The 14,528-nt window shown below is 41.9% G+C and overlaps 1 protein-coding gene across 7 annotated transcripts in view; it reads right to left on the bottom strand.

Annotated features, from left to right (window-relative positions):
- ADGRG6 (adhesion G protein-coupled receptor G6) overlaps nucleotides 1-14,528 on the bottom strand; it is a 185,804-nt gene that overhangs the window by 51,291 nt on the left and 119,985 nt on the right. For all 7 annotated transcript variants that reach the window (XM_053290074.1, XM_053290064.1, XM_053290054.1 and 4 more), the window contains 4 exons: nucleotides 13,501-13,641; nucleotides 6,666-6,794; nucleotides 4,532-4,568; nucleotides 1,199-1,305 (listed from right to left, as the gene is read on the bottom strand). In XM_053290074.1, coding sequence (XP_053146049.1) covers nucleotides 1,199-1,305; nucleotides 4,532-4,568; nucleotides 6,666-6,794; nucleotides 13,501-13,641 — 414 coding nt within the window. The remainder of the gene's footprint in view (nucleotides 1-1,198; nucleotides 1,306-4,531; nucleotides 4,569-6,665; nucleotides 6,795-13,500; nucleotides 13,642-14,528) is intronic.

Below are 14,528 nucleotides of genomic sequence, written 5' to 3'. Positions count from 1 at the left end.
GAAAAATTGTGGGGGGAAATTTTTTTTTAAAGCAGAAGACCCACAAAACAGCTTCTCAATATGGCGGCTGGAAATGACCCTTGCGTGCACCACTATATACCATTTATTCACGCAGGAGCAATGTAATCACAGGTGTAGAACATTTCCCTTTTGATTACTACAATGCCAACACCTTTCAACATAACACTTAAAGATCTAATTTATTTTCCTATTTTCCACAGGCCCTTGGTATGCTATTTTTGCATAGTTCTTCTGCAATCATAGTGAAGTTGTAAAATTCATTCCCTGGCTAAACAAGTATAACTACATTTATTCTATGAGTCTCTCTCAGAGATATTTCTCCCCTTATAAAATGGGAGAAAGGTGGATATGCAGTTTCCCACAAAATATCATACATTACCATTAATAATTCTTTCTTTTGTTTGCCAACTGCTAAATATTCTAATTATGTTTTCTCTATTTCAACACAATTTCAATACAGATATATAATGTGGTAATTGGAGACACTGGTAAAATGTTGTTTCTGTCCAATACCTTAGGAACATAGGAAGCTGTCATACTGTATACTGAGTTAGACCATTGCTCTATCTAGCTCAGTATTGTCTTCACAGACTGGCAGCAGCTTCTCCAAGGTTGCAGACAGGAATCTCTCTCAGCCCTATCTTGGAGATGCCAGGGAGGGAACTTCGAACCTTCTGTTCTTCCCAGAGCGGGTTCCACTCCCTGAGGGGAATATCTTACAGTGCTCACACTTCTAGTCTCCCTTTCATATGCAACCAGGGCAGACGCTGCTTAGCTAAGGGGACAAGTCATGCTTGCTACCACAAAATCAGCTCATATTATTAACATATGATATATGTAATTATCATAATCGTATGATTATGAGCTACATAATCATATGGTACCATCTGTCTATCACTGAGTCATCATAATTATCAAAATCTATCTGCCGTCATATTGCAAAATTTCCCAAATATTGGTTAAAATTAAATTCTACAGAGTTGATTACTGAAGCACAGAACCAGTGTTTGCAATGGTGCACCCCAAACCAAGAGCTCCAGGAAAGATGTTGGAAGAATTCAGTATTTTTCCAGAAGAACCTGGGTTCCATTTATGAAAACTGTAAAATGAATTCAAGGAAATAGCAAATTGAACACATCCCTGAAATGTGACCTATATGAACAAATGGAACGCTTACCATCAGTACTCCAAAGTGTGTAAGATGATTGCATAAGCAAACAGTCTCATTCTCATTTGACTCTGTTTGTGCAAAGCAACCTGTATCATTCCACCCACCTTGGCCATCTAGAGAAATCAAGGAAAGCAGAAATTTATTGCAGTGATTTTTCAACTGTTAACAATAATATGAGAGGAGTATATTATGTGCAACCATGCAAGTGTCCAAATGTAACCCATTTATTCTCAGAGTAGGAACTTAATATTCTAAGAAATGTACTTAATTCAGTTCAAGGTAGTAAGTTTAAATGTACGAATAAAGATTTGTCAGCTTAAATGTAAGTTTTATAGACATCAGTGGGATTTTCTAACAGGCAATGTGCTTGGGTCCAAAAGCTCATCCTCCTATGTCAACTAGGGATATGCGAACCAGTTAGAATCTGAACCGGTTCAGATCCGAACCGGGGTGGTTCGGAGGTTCGAATTCGAACCAAACCAGCCATCAGGTTCGGGCTGCAGGTTCGAATTCGAACCGGGGGTGGTTTGGATTCGAACTGGTTTGGACCGGTTCAGACACCCGAAAATTGGTAGGATGGTAGCTGGCACCCAGGGGTACCTGTCACCCAAACCCCAAAGCAATCGGACACTCGTACGATTTTTTATGAATTTTTGAAAATTATTTTAATTTTTTTCTCATAGGATATAATGGGACTCAAACCAGGCCATTATTCCTTATTGTGGAGCACCCATGGGTGCCAACAACCATGCCAACCCTGAAGCAGTCAGACACCCCTATGATTTTTTATGAATATTTGAAATATTTTTAATTATTTTTCTCATAGAGTATAATGGGACCCGAACCAGTCCATATCCCCTATTGTGGAGCACCTAGGGGCACAAAAGCAGGGTGGTAGACAGACAGGGGTGCCTACCACACAAAAAATCCCAAGGCAATTAGACACTCCTCTGATTATTGGTGAATTGTTAAAGTATTTTTGAATTCCTCATAGAGAATAATTAGGATTGCAGCAAATGTATAGCTTCATGTCGGGGGGAAAGGAGTGTCGTAGAGTGGAGTGTGGTGGCTGGTAGTTCCTAGGCTAGGCAAGGAAGCTATCAGAATTATTTGAAAGGAATTGGGCAAAGGGCTGATTTTTAAGTGATTTTCGAAGTTTACGCGTCTTTAAGGTTTTTCTCCATAAAGAAGCATGGAGGTGTCAGCAAATGTATAGCTTCATGTCGGGGGCAAAGGGGTGGCCTAGAGCAGTGTGGGGTTGGTGGTAGTGCCAGGTAGGGGCAAGGAAGCTACCTGAATTTTTTCAAAGGATTTGGGCAGAGGGGTGATTTTTAAGTGATTTTTGAAGTTTACGCGTCTTTAAGGTTTTTCCTCATAAGGTATATGGAGCTTTCAGCAGCCCCATAAGTGCACTTGGGGGTGCTGGGATGGCCCAGAGAGAGTGGTGGTGTAGTGCACATAGGGTGCCAACCATCCCCATGGGTTGCTAACCCATGGCGTACAGGGTTATGTTGTTTCTGAGGTATTCTGACTTTCTGAGTGTGGATTCTATGATAGCAAATGAGATTTTCAATGAGACACCATGAATCCACTCTAATATGCTATCATAGAATCCACACTCAATACCTCAGAAACAACAGAACCCTGTACCCCATTAGAAATCCATGGGGGAGGTTGGCACCCTTAAAGACGCGTAAACTTCAAAAATCACTTAAAAATCACCCCTCTGTGTGGTAGGCACCCCTGTCTGTCTACCACCCACCCTGCTTTTGTGCCCCTAGGTGCTCCACAATAGGGGATATGGACTGGTTCGGGTCCCATTATACTCTATGAGAAAAATAATTAAAAATATTTCAAATATTCATAAAAAATCATAGGGGTGTCTGACTGCTTCAGGGTTGGCATGGTTGTTGGCACCCATGGGTGCTCCACAATAAGGAATAATGGTCTGGTTCGAGTCCCATTATATCCTATGAGAAAAAAATTAAAATAATTTTCAAAAATTCATAAAAAATCGTACGAGTGTCCGATTGCTTTGGGGTTTGGATGACAGGTACCCCTGGGTGCCAGCTACCATCCTACCAATTTTGGGGCATCTGAACTGGTCCAAACCAGTCCGGGTCTGAACCGAACCAGGGGGTGGTTCGAACAAAACCAAAACCGAACCACCCCCTCCTGGTTCGGACTCGGTTCGGATCAGAACCGAACCGGGTGAACCACTTTTGTGCACATCCCTAATTTAAACTCTATTAAAAGGTTATCTTATAAACATGGCACAAGTACACATCTATCCACTGCCTTCTTTTAAAGTGTTGTTTTCATTTGCTATTTTGTTTCTCAGCATGGATCCTGTTGAGTTTCATGTAGTGATTATGCAGTGCCGCAGCTGCACACTATTATGTAGAAAGTATCTGTGTTTCATCTTTCGTTTACTTCCTCTAACTAAAACTATGCTGTAATTTGATATACTTGTTAGTGGAAGAATTCTTATCTGATTTCAGAAGAGAGGCCAAGTGTAGTCTATCATCTAATACTAATTTCTAAATCTAATTTATGAACCAATGTGCATGACAGTGTTAATTGCGTTAGGTAAAAAGAGAATCCAAAAGTAAAATACATCACACTGGCTGACATCAAGCCCAACACTGTAAATGTTTCACTAGTGCAAGGTAGTTGTGCTAGCAGCTAGCAAGTTCTGCTAAGTCAGGAGCTTGTGCTCCAGACGAGTGTTACACTAGCATAATACTGATGCACTGTATTACAACTTGTACAACTTGTATATGCCCTGGAGAACGTCTTCCACGTGCAACTGTGCAATGCTGAAGAGCATCACAACTTTGTGCAGTTCCACAATCTTCTTAAGCATGTGCAACTTCTCTCATTGTGCTCGTGCAACAATAGTGTGGATGTCAGCCTCTGTTCAGTTTTGCTTGTTGCACAAGCCCAATATTTGCACAAATGCAAAAAGAGCTCAAGAGATGGTGAAACTACGGATATTTATATACTGCTCTTCAACAATTATCAAAGCTGTTTATACAGAAAAATAAATAATATATAAGATGGCTCCCTATCCCAATGGGTCTCACAGTCTAAAAGGAAATACAAGGTAGACACCACCACCAGCCACTGGAAGGACGCTGTGCTGGGACTGGAAAGGGACAATTCCTCTGTTCCTGTTAAATATAAGACCACTTTAAGAGTGCCTCATCGCTCAGTTAGTAGGTGTAAAGCTTTGGTAGTTTCTTGCATGTACACAACTGTTGCACTACCACAACATTGCCCTGCATGTCAGCCACTATCCTTCCGGTAAGCGAAATGCAGAAAAAAGGATAAACTTACTGTTTTTGTTCATATCCCAAAAGACACAGGTGGGTTGCTCAAATTTATAGAAGCCAAAAATATTTTGAGAGAGAGAAAGAGGGAGAAAGATATATATATATTATTTAAAAGGCATTATTATTTACAAGTTAATCATACTGCTTTTTCATTATTAGGGTCTGTACTTGAAAATGTAAAGTCCTATAAAACCTATCTATTAAGGCAATGTGAAAAATTTTCTATCCAATTGATTTTACAATTTACAGAGAACTTAGGACCAAATTAGTTAGTTATGCTATTAGCTCTACCATGCCTGCTTTTCCTGGTGCACAGGGGACATTATCTGGATTGGATTTATGAGAGGGCTCAAGGGGGCTTTAATCCTATTCCTTGCTATGATCCCCATCTGGATTGTTACCCTCCTCCATGGTTCAGGTTACAGAAGAAAAAGAAGCTTTTATTTGAGCATATGGGAGCTTTTTTCCTTGTGTAAACATGCACAAGAATGCTATTTAGATTGGGCCCTTGGAAAGTGTAGGGTTAAAGCTCCTCCAACTCCTCCCTACTATGGTCCCAAACCAGATCATGCCCTCTATGCACAGTTACACCAGAAAAAGAAGCTCTCGAGAGTTAATGAAATGACTAACATTACATAGCTTGGCCATGAGCCTATGAGAATTAGTCGGTTATAGTCATAGTTATATGTAAGGGCAAAGTTATAGTAAGGGCAAAATTAGATGTTCTCTTGCCAAATTATTGGTCCCAAAATATTTGTTTTAAAAAATGGAGGCAGAAGAATGTTTTCAGGAGAGAATCAGTGGATGGGAGGGTGGGCAGAAGGACTGTTCATGTTTCTGAAAATTTTTCTCTGAGATTGTCTCCCCCACCCCAAATGTATTTTTCAGTTTGGAACCTGGTTGGGAGAAAAGTGGCCTCAATATGGAGTTTACAGGGAAGAATCAGTGGACAGGGGTCTTAGCATCCCGTCCCATCTCTCCCCCTGCAAATGTATCTGTATTTTGAGGGGAAAACCTGCATTCGTATTATGAGAGAAACACAGGTTTTGTAATGATGTATTTCCTCATATCATCTTGTTCCAGCCTGAGTTCATGCCTAAGCAGAGATGTGAACATAGACTCGTCAGGTCCAAGTATAAAATGGGTAATCAAGGGCCAGTTCTGCCAAAAACAAGCCTGAGATTGGATCCACCGAGGTCTGTGGTTGGATAAGAAAGTTTTTTGAAAGGGAAAAACTCCTGATTTTTGACATTGCCTTGGTATTAATCTTAAATGTAATTGCTGTCTTAATAGCCAATGCAAGTGTTTTTTATTCAGAACTCTGCCTCCTGCATCCTGCAACCTAATATTTCTTACAAACACATTTAAATAGAAAGTGTGGAACTTTCATACTGTAAAAGCATCCATCCAGCAGGGTAATCACAATAATGATAATATATTAACAACTACAACCAATATAACACATACAGAATTTATCTTATATCAGCACAGAGGAGGCATTTCTGTTTGTAAAATATACATTTCTATTTTTCTTTATTTTTGTGCAGTGGCAGATGGTGAGGCCTGCCATGGTGATTGTGTGTGGTGGTGGTGGCTGAATAAAAGCAAACTCACCCGCCGCCAACACCCAGCATCTTATGGGATCAGCGCCCGGCCCAGCAACCTGCAGGGAGGTCACCATGCCCTTCTGCTGGCCTTCACATATGCACAGGTGCGATTTGAGGGGTCAGCACAGCAGGTTTTGCCATGCTAATTTCTCAAATGGTGTCGATACATGAGCAGAGGCCAGAGGAACAGCGGAGACAGGGCAGCTCCACTATGGAATGCTGGTCAGGTGCCACAGATTCCTGTAGGATGCTGGGTTCTGGCAGCCAGGGAGTTATATGCTGCCCCCACCCCAGACCCCATGCAGCAGGCCTCACCATCCGCCAATGAACAGTGGACAGGATCAGAAAGGTTAGTCATGACTAAGCAACATTTAAATAAATGGTACAAGCTCTATTAATTCAATGGGACTTAGTTATTACTAAGTCTGGATCCTACCTAGTAAAGTTCCTTTTGTTCTGATTTCACTTGGCTGTGGAAGACATCACTGTGCCTTTTTAAATGAAGTCACATAGGAGATCCAGATCTCTTACCTGGATTTTGGTATGTTTAATTGTATGCTTAATTGTAATCTTCACAGTATCCTGAAGATCATGGATAGTAATATTGCCAATACTGCATGCCACCACATAACTGGTTAAATTGGTGTGAGCTTCTGCATCCTTTGAAAAATTAATTGAAACATTACAGCAAAACCTGTTATTCTGAGAAGTCTTATCAGAAGTTGGGGTACATGGAGTTATTACTGCACACTGCCAGAACAAATTAGCATTGAGTTAGCACTTAACATCACTCAATATAAGAAGATCATGTTTCTATCATAAAAGAGACAACGAAGTGTTCTATGAGAAAATACTGCAATTTAAATGTTATAAACAGGATGTTTTTATGATGAGTGATATTCAGTTGCAGCTATCAAACAGATAAAGGCTGTTCACATGAGCAGCCTTACCCAGGCTTGGACAGCCCTACCTGGCCAATCCCGGAGCTGCCCTCGTAGGTAACCTTTACTTCTGCCCTCCCTGTACCATTTTACCCAGATACAGGGTTGGGTGAATGCTTGGGCCTACAGCACCCAACTCATGGCGGAATCCCTCAATGAACTGCACTCATCACATGGTGCACCGTGGGAATATCTGGAGGCAGGGATGCATTTTCCTGGTCTCCAGAACACTGTGTGGCTTGCAAAATTGCCAGTTGTGTGGGTTCACAAGCCTTGCAGCCTGGGACCATGCAGGATCATCGGCGGTGGTGGGGGAGGGAGTAGGTGCTATCTTGTCTTTCCCCCATCCTCAGCACTCTCAAAGGTCATATGAACGACCTTATAGTGATACAAAGACAGCTTGTATGGTAATTTCAATACCTTTTCCTGAAGCTAATCAGAGTTAAGCTTCAAACAATGTTGATTGATAGCCAGATCTAATTAGATCACTTCCTGAACAAAAATGTGCCACTTTTAAAAAAAAATCTTATTAACAAAACCGGCTCCAGAGGTAGGAAATAATCTTTATTGTTGGCATTAAATTGTTTCTAACATTTATTTGTAACAAGAAACCAAAGGGTTAGATCAAAGAATGGGGCACTTCTGCCCCTCCTCCCCACTGCTGTCCATGTTTCCCCAAGGCTTCTTAAGGGTCAGAGGGTATTTCAGAACAGTGCAGGATGGGGTGCAGAGGACTTCAGCAGGAACAGGGAACTGGCATAAATGGAAGAGCAGTATTTTGTCCAATCAAGTAACCTTGAAATACAACTTATTGGATAGATGAGTCACAAGTCCAGGCCAGGGAAAGCCCTTGCGCCTTTAAATATTACATTAATTAGCTAATTAATTAATTAAAACATTTTCAACCCACCTCTTCACTGTTTGAATGGTATATAACATATTAATGTTATTTTAATATAACATATTAAAATCCTAAAATGAACACAGCATACATGTTTTACACTCATTCCTATAAGGGATGGGCTCAAATTTATTCTATTCATCTACAGTAACTCAGATATTATTTCTATTGAAAGCACTGAAAGAAACTCCATGGCTGTTAAAAGTCTTTCTGTCAGGCAGTTTAAAAAGGCATAAGAACACTGTTCAAGGTCAAGTGTTAGAAACTTTAAAAAATTCCTAGTGATAACATGCAAAATAAATTGTCTACCTACAACTATTGATCTTTGAATTGCCCTCTCTACAGTGACATATTAGAGGATGTACAGGTCACTTCGACGAATGTTCAGAAATTCTAAGAAGAGTATTCTCAGAGGGGACAACCCTCCAATACAATTTATTTTTTTTGCTCCAAAACTGTGGGCCAAGGGATGAAAAACTGAGCCTTCATTCCCAGTTTCCTTTCTAAATTCCAAAGCTGCTCAGGCAACTGCTGTACTCTGCCTTCTAGTGGGGAAGGCAGAGAGGTGTGTAGCTGCACAAGAGAACCACTCAGAACGACAACAGTTGTAGGTAATCTACTTTGTTTTGTTAACTGTGGCATCTGTGCAGCAAATTAAAAGCAAACAGACAAGGGAAAGCCTTGCCTCTGCTCTTGTCCTGTTGTCTCCTCTATATTTCAGCTCTTAGGGCTGCATGAACAGTGCAGCTGGCAGTGAAAAACACTGAATCCAATCCAGTGCCAAAACAAATGGGACAGCTGAGAAGGCCAAGAACTGTCCCAAACAGAAAGGACTTTAATACACTGCGCCTTCATCCAAGACATAGCAAACAGTCAACTATTATACAGGGATCCAAGGCTTATTTTCATGTTGTGTTAATTCAGTAAATACATAGCATCATAAAAATCCATAGAATATGTAAACTTCTCCTATTACCCAAACTTCAAATTCTAATTTAGTTTACTCACAATCTGAGAGTCTGCTTTTTTCACATCACTAATAACAAAGGTTGACATCCTAAGGAAGCAAGGACACAGTGGAAGGTTGCACCCACACAATCATAGGCTTCCCCACTTCTGCCGTGTGCTGGGGGTGGGGAGCAAATTTAGCTGGTCATTTCTGCCTTTGATAATGCTCTGTGCCTTCGAAAAATATGCCCCTGAGGGCTGTGCGAACCTCATGGCCATGTTTTTGGAAGGCACACAGGACTTCCAGAGGCAGGGAAAATAAGCAAAAATTGCCCCCCCTCCCGCTGGCCACTACACATGTGCTGGGCGCTTTCCAGATTACCAGCTACAATGTATCTGCTAAGTGTGCTTCCGTATTGCCTGTGTTTCAGCATCGCAGTCCCTGCGCTGTCAGCAAGGTGCTTTTCACATTTCCGATACCCTTTTTGGGGTTTTATCATTGCGTTTTAGTGCTACATACTACCGAATCTGGTGGGGCAAAGAGAATTCCAAAGTGAAAGGGCAGCAACAGAGAAAGCCCTTCCATAGGCCCTAGTACAATAGACCTCTCTGAGACCGGGGACCGAAAGAAGGGCAACCTGAGAAGATCTCACAGGGTGGGACAGGGCTGGCCAGGACAGGCGGACCTGCAGGTAAGCAGGTGCTAAGCCCTAAAGGGTTTTAAATGTGAGAACCAGCACTTTGAATTGGACACAGAAGCAAATAGGTAACCAGTGCAGCGAGCGCAAGAGAGGTGTCACACTATCATATCTCCTAGCGCCCATAAGCAGGTGGGCTACAACATTCTGGACCAACTGAAGCCTCCGGGTCATTTTCAAAGGCAATCCCAGGTAGAATGCAGATGAGTGCTGACGAGTGCATGAGTTACTGTTACCAGGGCCTGCCTGTCGAGATAGGGCCACAACTGGCGGACCAGCCGAAGCTGGGCAAAGGCACCTCTGGCCACAGCCTCCACCTGCTGCTCGAGCAGGAGCCACGAGTCCAAGAGGACCCTCAAGTCGCTTCAGGACCACAGCAACGCCATTCAAAGAGAGACTCAAACTCAGCAATTGGCCAGATCGAGGAGTAAGCAAAAGCAACTCAGTCTTGGAGGGATTAAGTCTGAGCTTGTTTTGGCCTATCCAGACCCTGACAGCTGCCAGACACTGGGCAAGCACAGAAACGGCATCTCTTGAGTGGCCTGGGGTGGCAATATACAACTGAGTATCATTGACATATTGATGGAATCTCACCCCAAACTGATGGATGACTTGCCCCAGTGGTTTCATGTAGATGTTTAAAAGAATCATCTAGATGTTAAAAAGATATTAAAAAGAAGAACCAAGCCCTGATGCACAATTTGAAAAGCGCAATTTGGAAAGCACTCTGCAGAAGTTAGGAATCCTCCAGTGGTGTTAGCAGCAGGCTTCCACTGAATCCTTGCTTCCTTTCAGGATGTAAGCCAATAACACAGAATAGACAATAAAGAAAAACAATACCTTCAAAAGAAACAAATATATTTATTTTAGCACAGTTAGTACTATATAGCAAGAGGCAGGAGGATAATGAGAATGTAATGTCAGGGCTGTCATTTTAATGAAAATTGTATTCATTATCACAAAAAAATATTAAGCAACTAGAATGACTAAAGCTGATGCCATTAACAAGAGCAATCCTTGGATTTTGTGTCACCACTTATTGCTGATCACTGTATGTCTGATTTTGCTTCTTAGTACAAGCTTTCTTATTGTCATTACAAAGGAATTTTTTAAAATGCAGAGTCTAAAGGCTCTACAGAAACCGCAGGGGGGATTTAAAAAGACAGTGGAGGGTCATGGTGATTTGTCAAGATTTTGTTTACTATCTGGTCATGATGCCAATAAAGAAGTATAATATATGCCAGCACCATACTGCAGAGTTATGTAGATGCACTGGAGACAAAGGTCGCTTCTTTTTCTGCATAAGGCTTCATTACAATGCAAAAGAATATTTATTTATTTAATTATTTTATTTATTAAAACATTTTTATACCGCCCAAAACTTACGTCTCTGGGCAGTTTACAAGAGAATAAATAAAAACAAAGTAAAACATTCATTAAGACAAAAATGGGGAGGGGGGGGACACACACATTACAACAATTTAAACATTTTAAAATAATATTTTAAAACAGCATTAAAACCATTAAAACAACATTAATTAAAAGCCTGGGTGAAGAGATGTGTTTTTAAAGACTTTTTAAAAGCTGTCAGAGATGGGGAGGCTCTTATTTCGCTAGGGAGTGCATTCCAAAGCCTCGGGGCAGCAGCAGAGAAGGCCCGTCCCTGAGTGGCCACCAGACAAGCCGGTGGCAGCTGCAGACGGACCTCTCCAGCAGATCTCAGTGGGCAGTGGGGTTCATGCAGAAGAAGGTGTTCCCTTAAATGCCCAGGGCCCAAACTGTTTAGGGCTTTATAGGTTATAACCAGCACCTTGTATTTTGCCTGGAAACATATTGGCAGCCAATGTAGTTCCTTCAATACAGGAGTTATATGGTCTCTCCAAGATGACCCAGAGACTAGCCTGGCTGCCGCATTCTGGACCAGCTGTAGTTTCTGGACTACGTACAAGGGCAGCCCCACATAGAGTGCATTACACTAATCCAGTCTGGAGGTTACCAGCAGATGTACCACTGTTTTGAGGTCATTCACCTCAAGAAACGGACGCAGCTGGCATATCAGCCGAAGCTGACAGAAGGCACTTCTGGCCACTGCCTCAACCTGGGACACCAGGGAGAGGCTGGGATCCAGAAGCACCCCTAGACTGTGTACCTGTTCCTTCTGGGGAAGTGTGACCCCATCCAGAACAGGCAGATCAAAATCATCTCTCAAGTTCCGACTCCGCACAATGAGTACTTCCGTCTTAGCCGGATTCAGTCTCAGTTTGTTATTCTTCCTCCAGCCCATAACTGACTCCAGGCAGGCATTTAGGGAGGTTATGCCCTCTCCCAATGATGCTGACATGGAGAAATAGATTTGGGTGTCATCAGCATACTGATAGCACCCTGCACCAAATCTCCTCATGATCTCTCCCAGCGGTTTCATGTAGATATTAAACAACACTGGAGACAATATGGAGCCCTGGGGAACACCATACAAAAGTTCAGATTCTGAAGAACAGCAGTCTCCAAGGGACACCATCTGGAACCTGCCCGAGAGGTAGGAGCAGAACCACTGCAAAGCAGTGCCTCCAACTCCCAACCCCCTCAGACGCTCCAGAAGGATACTATGGTCGATAGTATCGAAAGCTGCTGAGAGGTCCAAAAGAACCACCAGAGTCACACTTCCTCTGTCAATTCCCAATTGGAGATCATCCATCAAGCCGACCAAGGCAGCCTCCACCCCATAGCCAGCCCGAAAGCCAGTTTGAAATGGGTCAAGATAATCAGTTTCATCCAAGACTGTCTGGAGCTGGGAGGCCACCACCCTCTCAATTACCTTCCCAGCCACAGAAGGTTGGAGATAGGCCTGTAGTTGTTCAAGTCCGAGGGATCCAGGGTAGGCTTCTTCAGAAGCGGTCTAATAATTGCCTCCTTAAGACAAGGAGGCATCCTAGCTTCCCTCAGAGACGCATTTATAATCTCTACCAGGCCTTCTACAACAACTCCCATGCCAGATAATATAAGCCATGTCGGACAAGGGTCAAGAGAACAGATGATAGGCCGCACCATTCCAATCAGCTTGTCTACATCCTCAGGAGTCACAAACTGGAACTGATCTAACCTAATCACACAAGAGGAGTCGCTGGACACCTCCACATCAGACACTGAGGTAATTGTGGAGACAGAGTCTAAGTCGGCCCGAATACGAGATATTTCCCCCCACAAAGAATTCATTAAACACATCACAGCGGGTAATTGATGGTTCCAGATTCTGATTCAAGGGAGGAGGGGCACATACTAGCCCTCTCACAACCCTGAACAACTCTGCTGGACGTGAACTTGTGGATGCAATACGGGAAGAAAAGAATCGCTTCTTTGCCGCACTTACCTTGCCCAGTCTTAATTCAATAAGAATCACTTATTTAGTCAGTGGCTGAGAACTTTCTAAACACCGGACCTTTTTATTGGAGTTGGAAGAAAAAAGGGAATGCAAAATGCCCCCTCCTTCTGCCTTGCCTTCCTTCCTCAGCCACCCACTTCCCACAGCCACTGAAGCAGCTCTTCTCCAAGAGCTGCCCTGAAATGGTTTTCTGCAGCTCCTGCTTCCTCCTAGCCCAATGCACACCCTCCTACCTCATGAAGATAGGAGGGTATGCTCCATGTACCTCATGAAGGCACATGGGGCAGGGAGTAGCATTTTCCGTCTTACCTCAGGCCACCACTGACAATCATATCCTAATCTAAAGCCCAGCACCACTCAGTTTTATTATCAGTTGCTAACACCTCATTGGCATGACACAAAACAATCTGCAAAGTGTGTATACAATTAAGATATTTTTAAAGGCTTATTTATAATGCAAACTAAGTCACCGAATACAATGAAGCATGTTCATGCTTACCTGAAAGAGACCATTTTTATTGAAAAAAGTAAACTGAGCCCTGGAAATAGCTTCAAGTTCTTCTTGACTTAAGTTCTCCAGTAAGCTTGGTGGCAATGTGACAGAAGCCAAGGAATTTCCCTGGTTTTTGTCGAAATCAATCTGCAATACAAAATGAAAAAAGACATATCAAAGAAAAATGAACTATCTTGCTCATACTGAGCAAGTATTCACCAAAATTAATGCATAATTATTTAGACAGTGGCCGACATCCTGACTAATGAAGGGCAGGTGCTATTTCAGAAGCACTGGTACTTGTGATGAGTTCCTCACTAATGTAGCAGTGGTGCTTGCACACAGCACCTCCCCTTCATTAGTCAGGATGTTGGCCACTGTCTAAATAATTATGCATTAATTTTTATAAAATAATTATGCAAGAATTCTGATGACCTACCTTTTCCCAAAAGCACTCTGTGCCACTCCAAAAAATAAATGTAATATAACAGTATAACCAGAATTTAATAAAACAGCACCTGCCCCCCCACCGCCCCGCGCTTTCTTTGAACCCTAGTTGCATTCATATAAAACCACAAATTATTCCAGTATGGATATTTAGGTTTGCACCCCAGCATACAAACAGGAGCTAAAAAAATTATCTAACTATTAAATATTAATGTTGTATTTAATAATAGAATGTTTTGTATTATTTGTGTCAAAACAGAATGAATAAAATTATGTTTTGTTTAGCAGCCTGTGTGTAACTTGCACATTACAATACTAAGTTAAAAACATGTTTCATCACTGAATATTTTTATACAATTTAATACATAGGAACAATAATGTGAGGCCAACATGGTTTTATTTTTCATTTAAAAGGATTATTTTTTTTCTCTTTTAAGAAAAGCTTATCAGCATCACCAGTTTGGGTATAAAACAATTTAGGGAAGGAAAAACCACAGATGTATCTGTTTTATAGGGAAATGCTAATTCCCCTAATTAGATAAAGCAAAGCTATAAACTAGAGTAAATGTTTACATTTATAGATAAGC

This window comes from Hemicordylus capensis, chromosome 1 (assembly GCF_027244095.1).
Source record: "Hemicordylus capensis ecotype Gifberg chromosome 1, rHemCap1.1.pri, whole genome shotgun sequence".
NCBI lineage: Eukaryota > Metazoa > Chordata > Lepidosauria > Squamata > Cordylidae > Hemicordylus > Hemicordylus capensis.
This window is presented reverse-complemented; position numbering and strand designations above follow the sequence as displayed.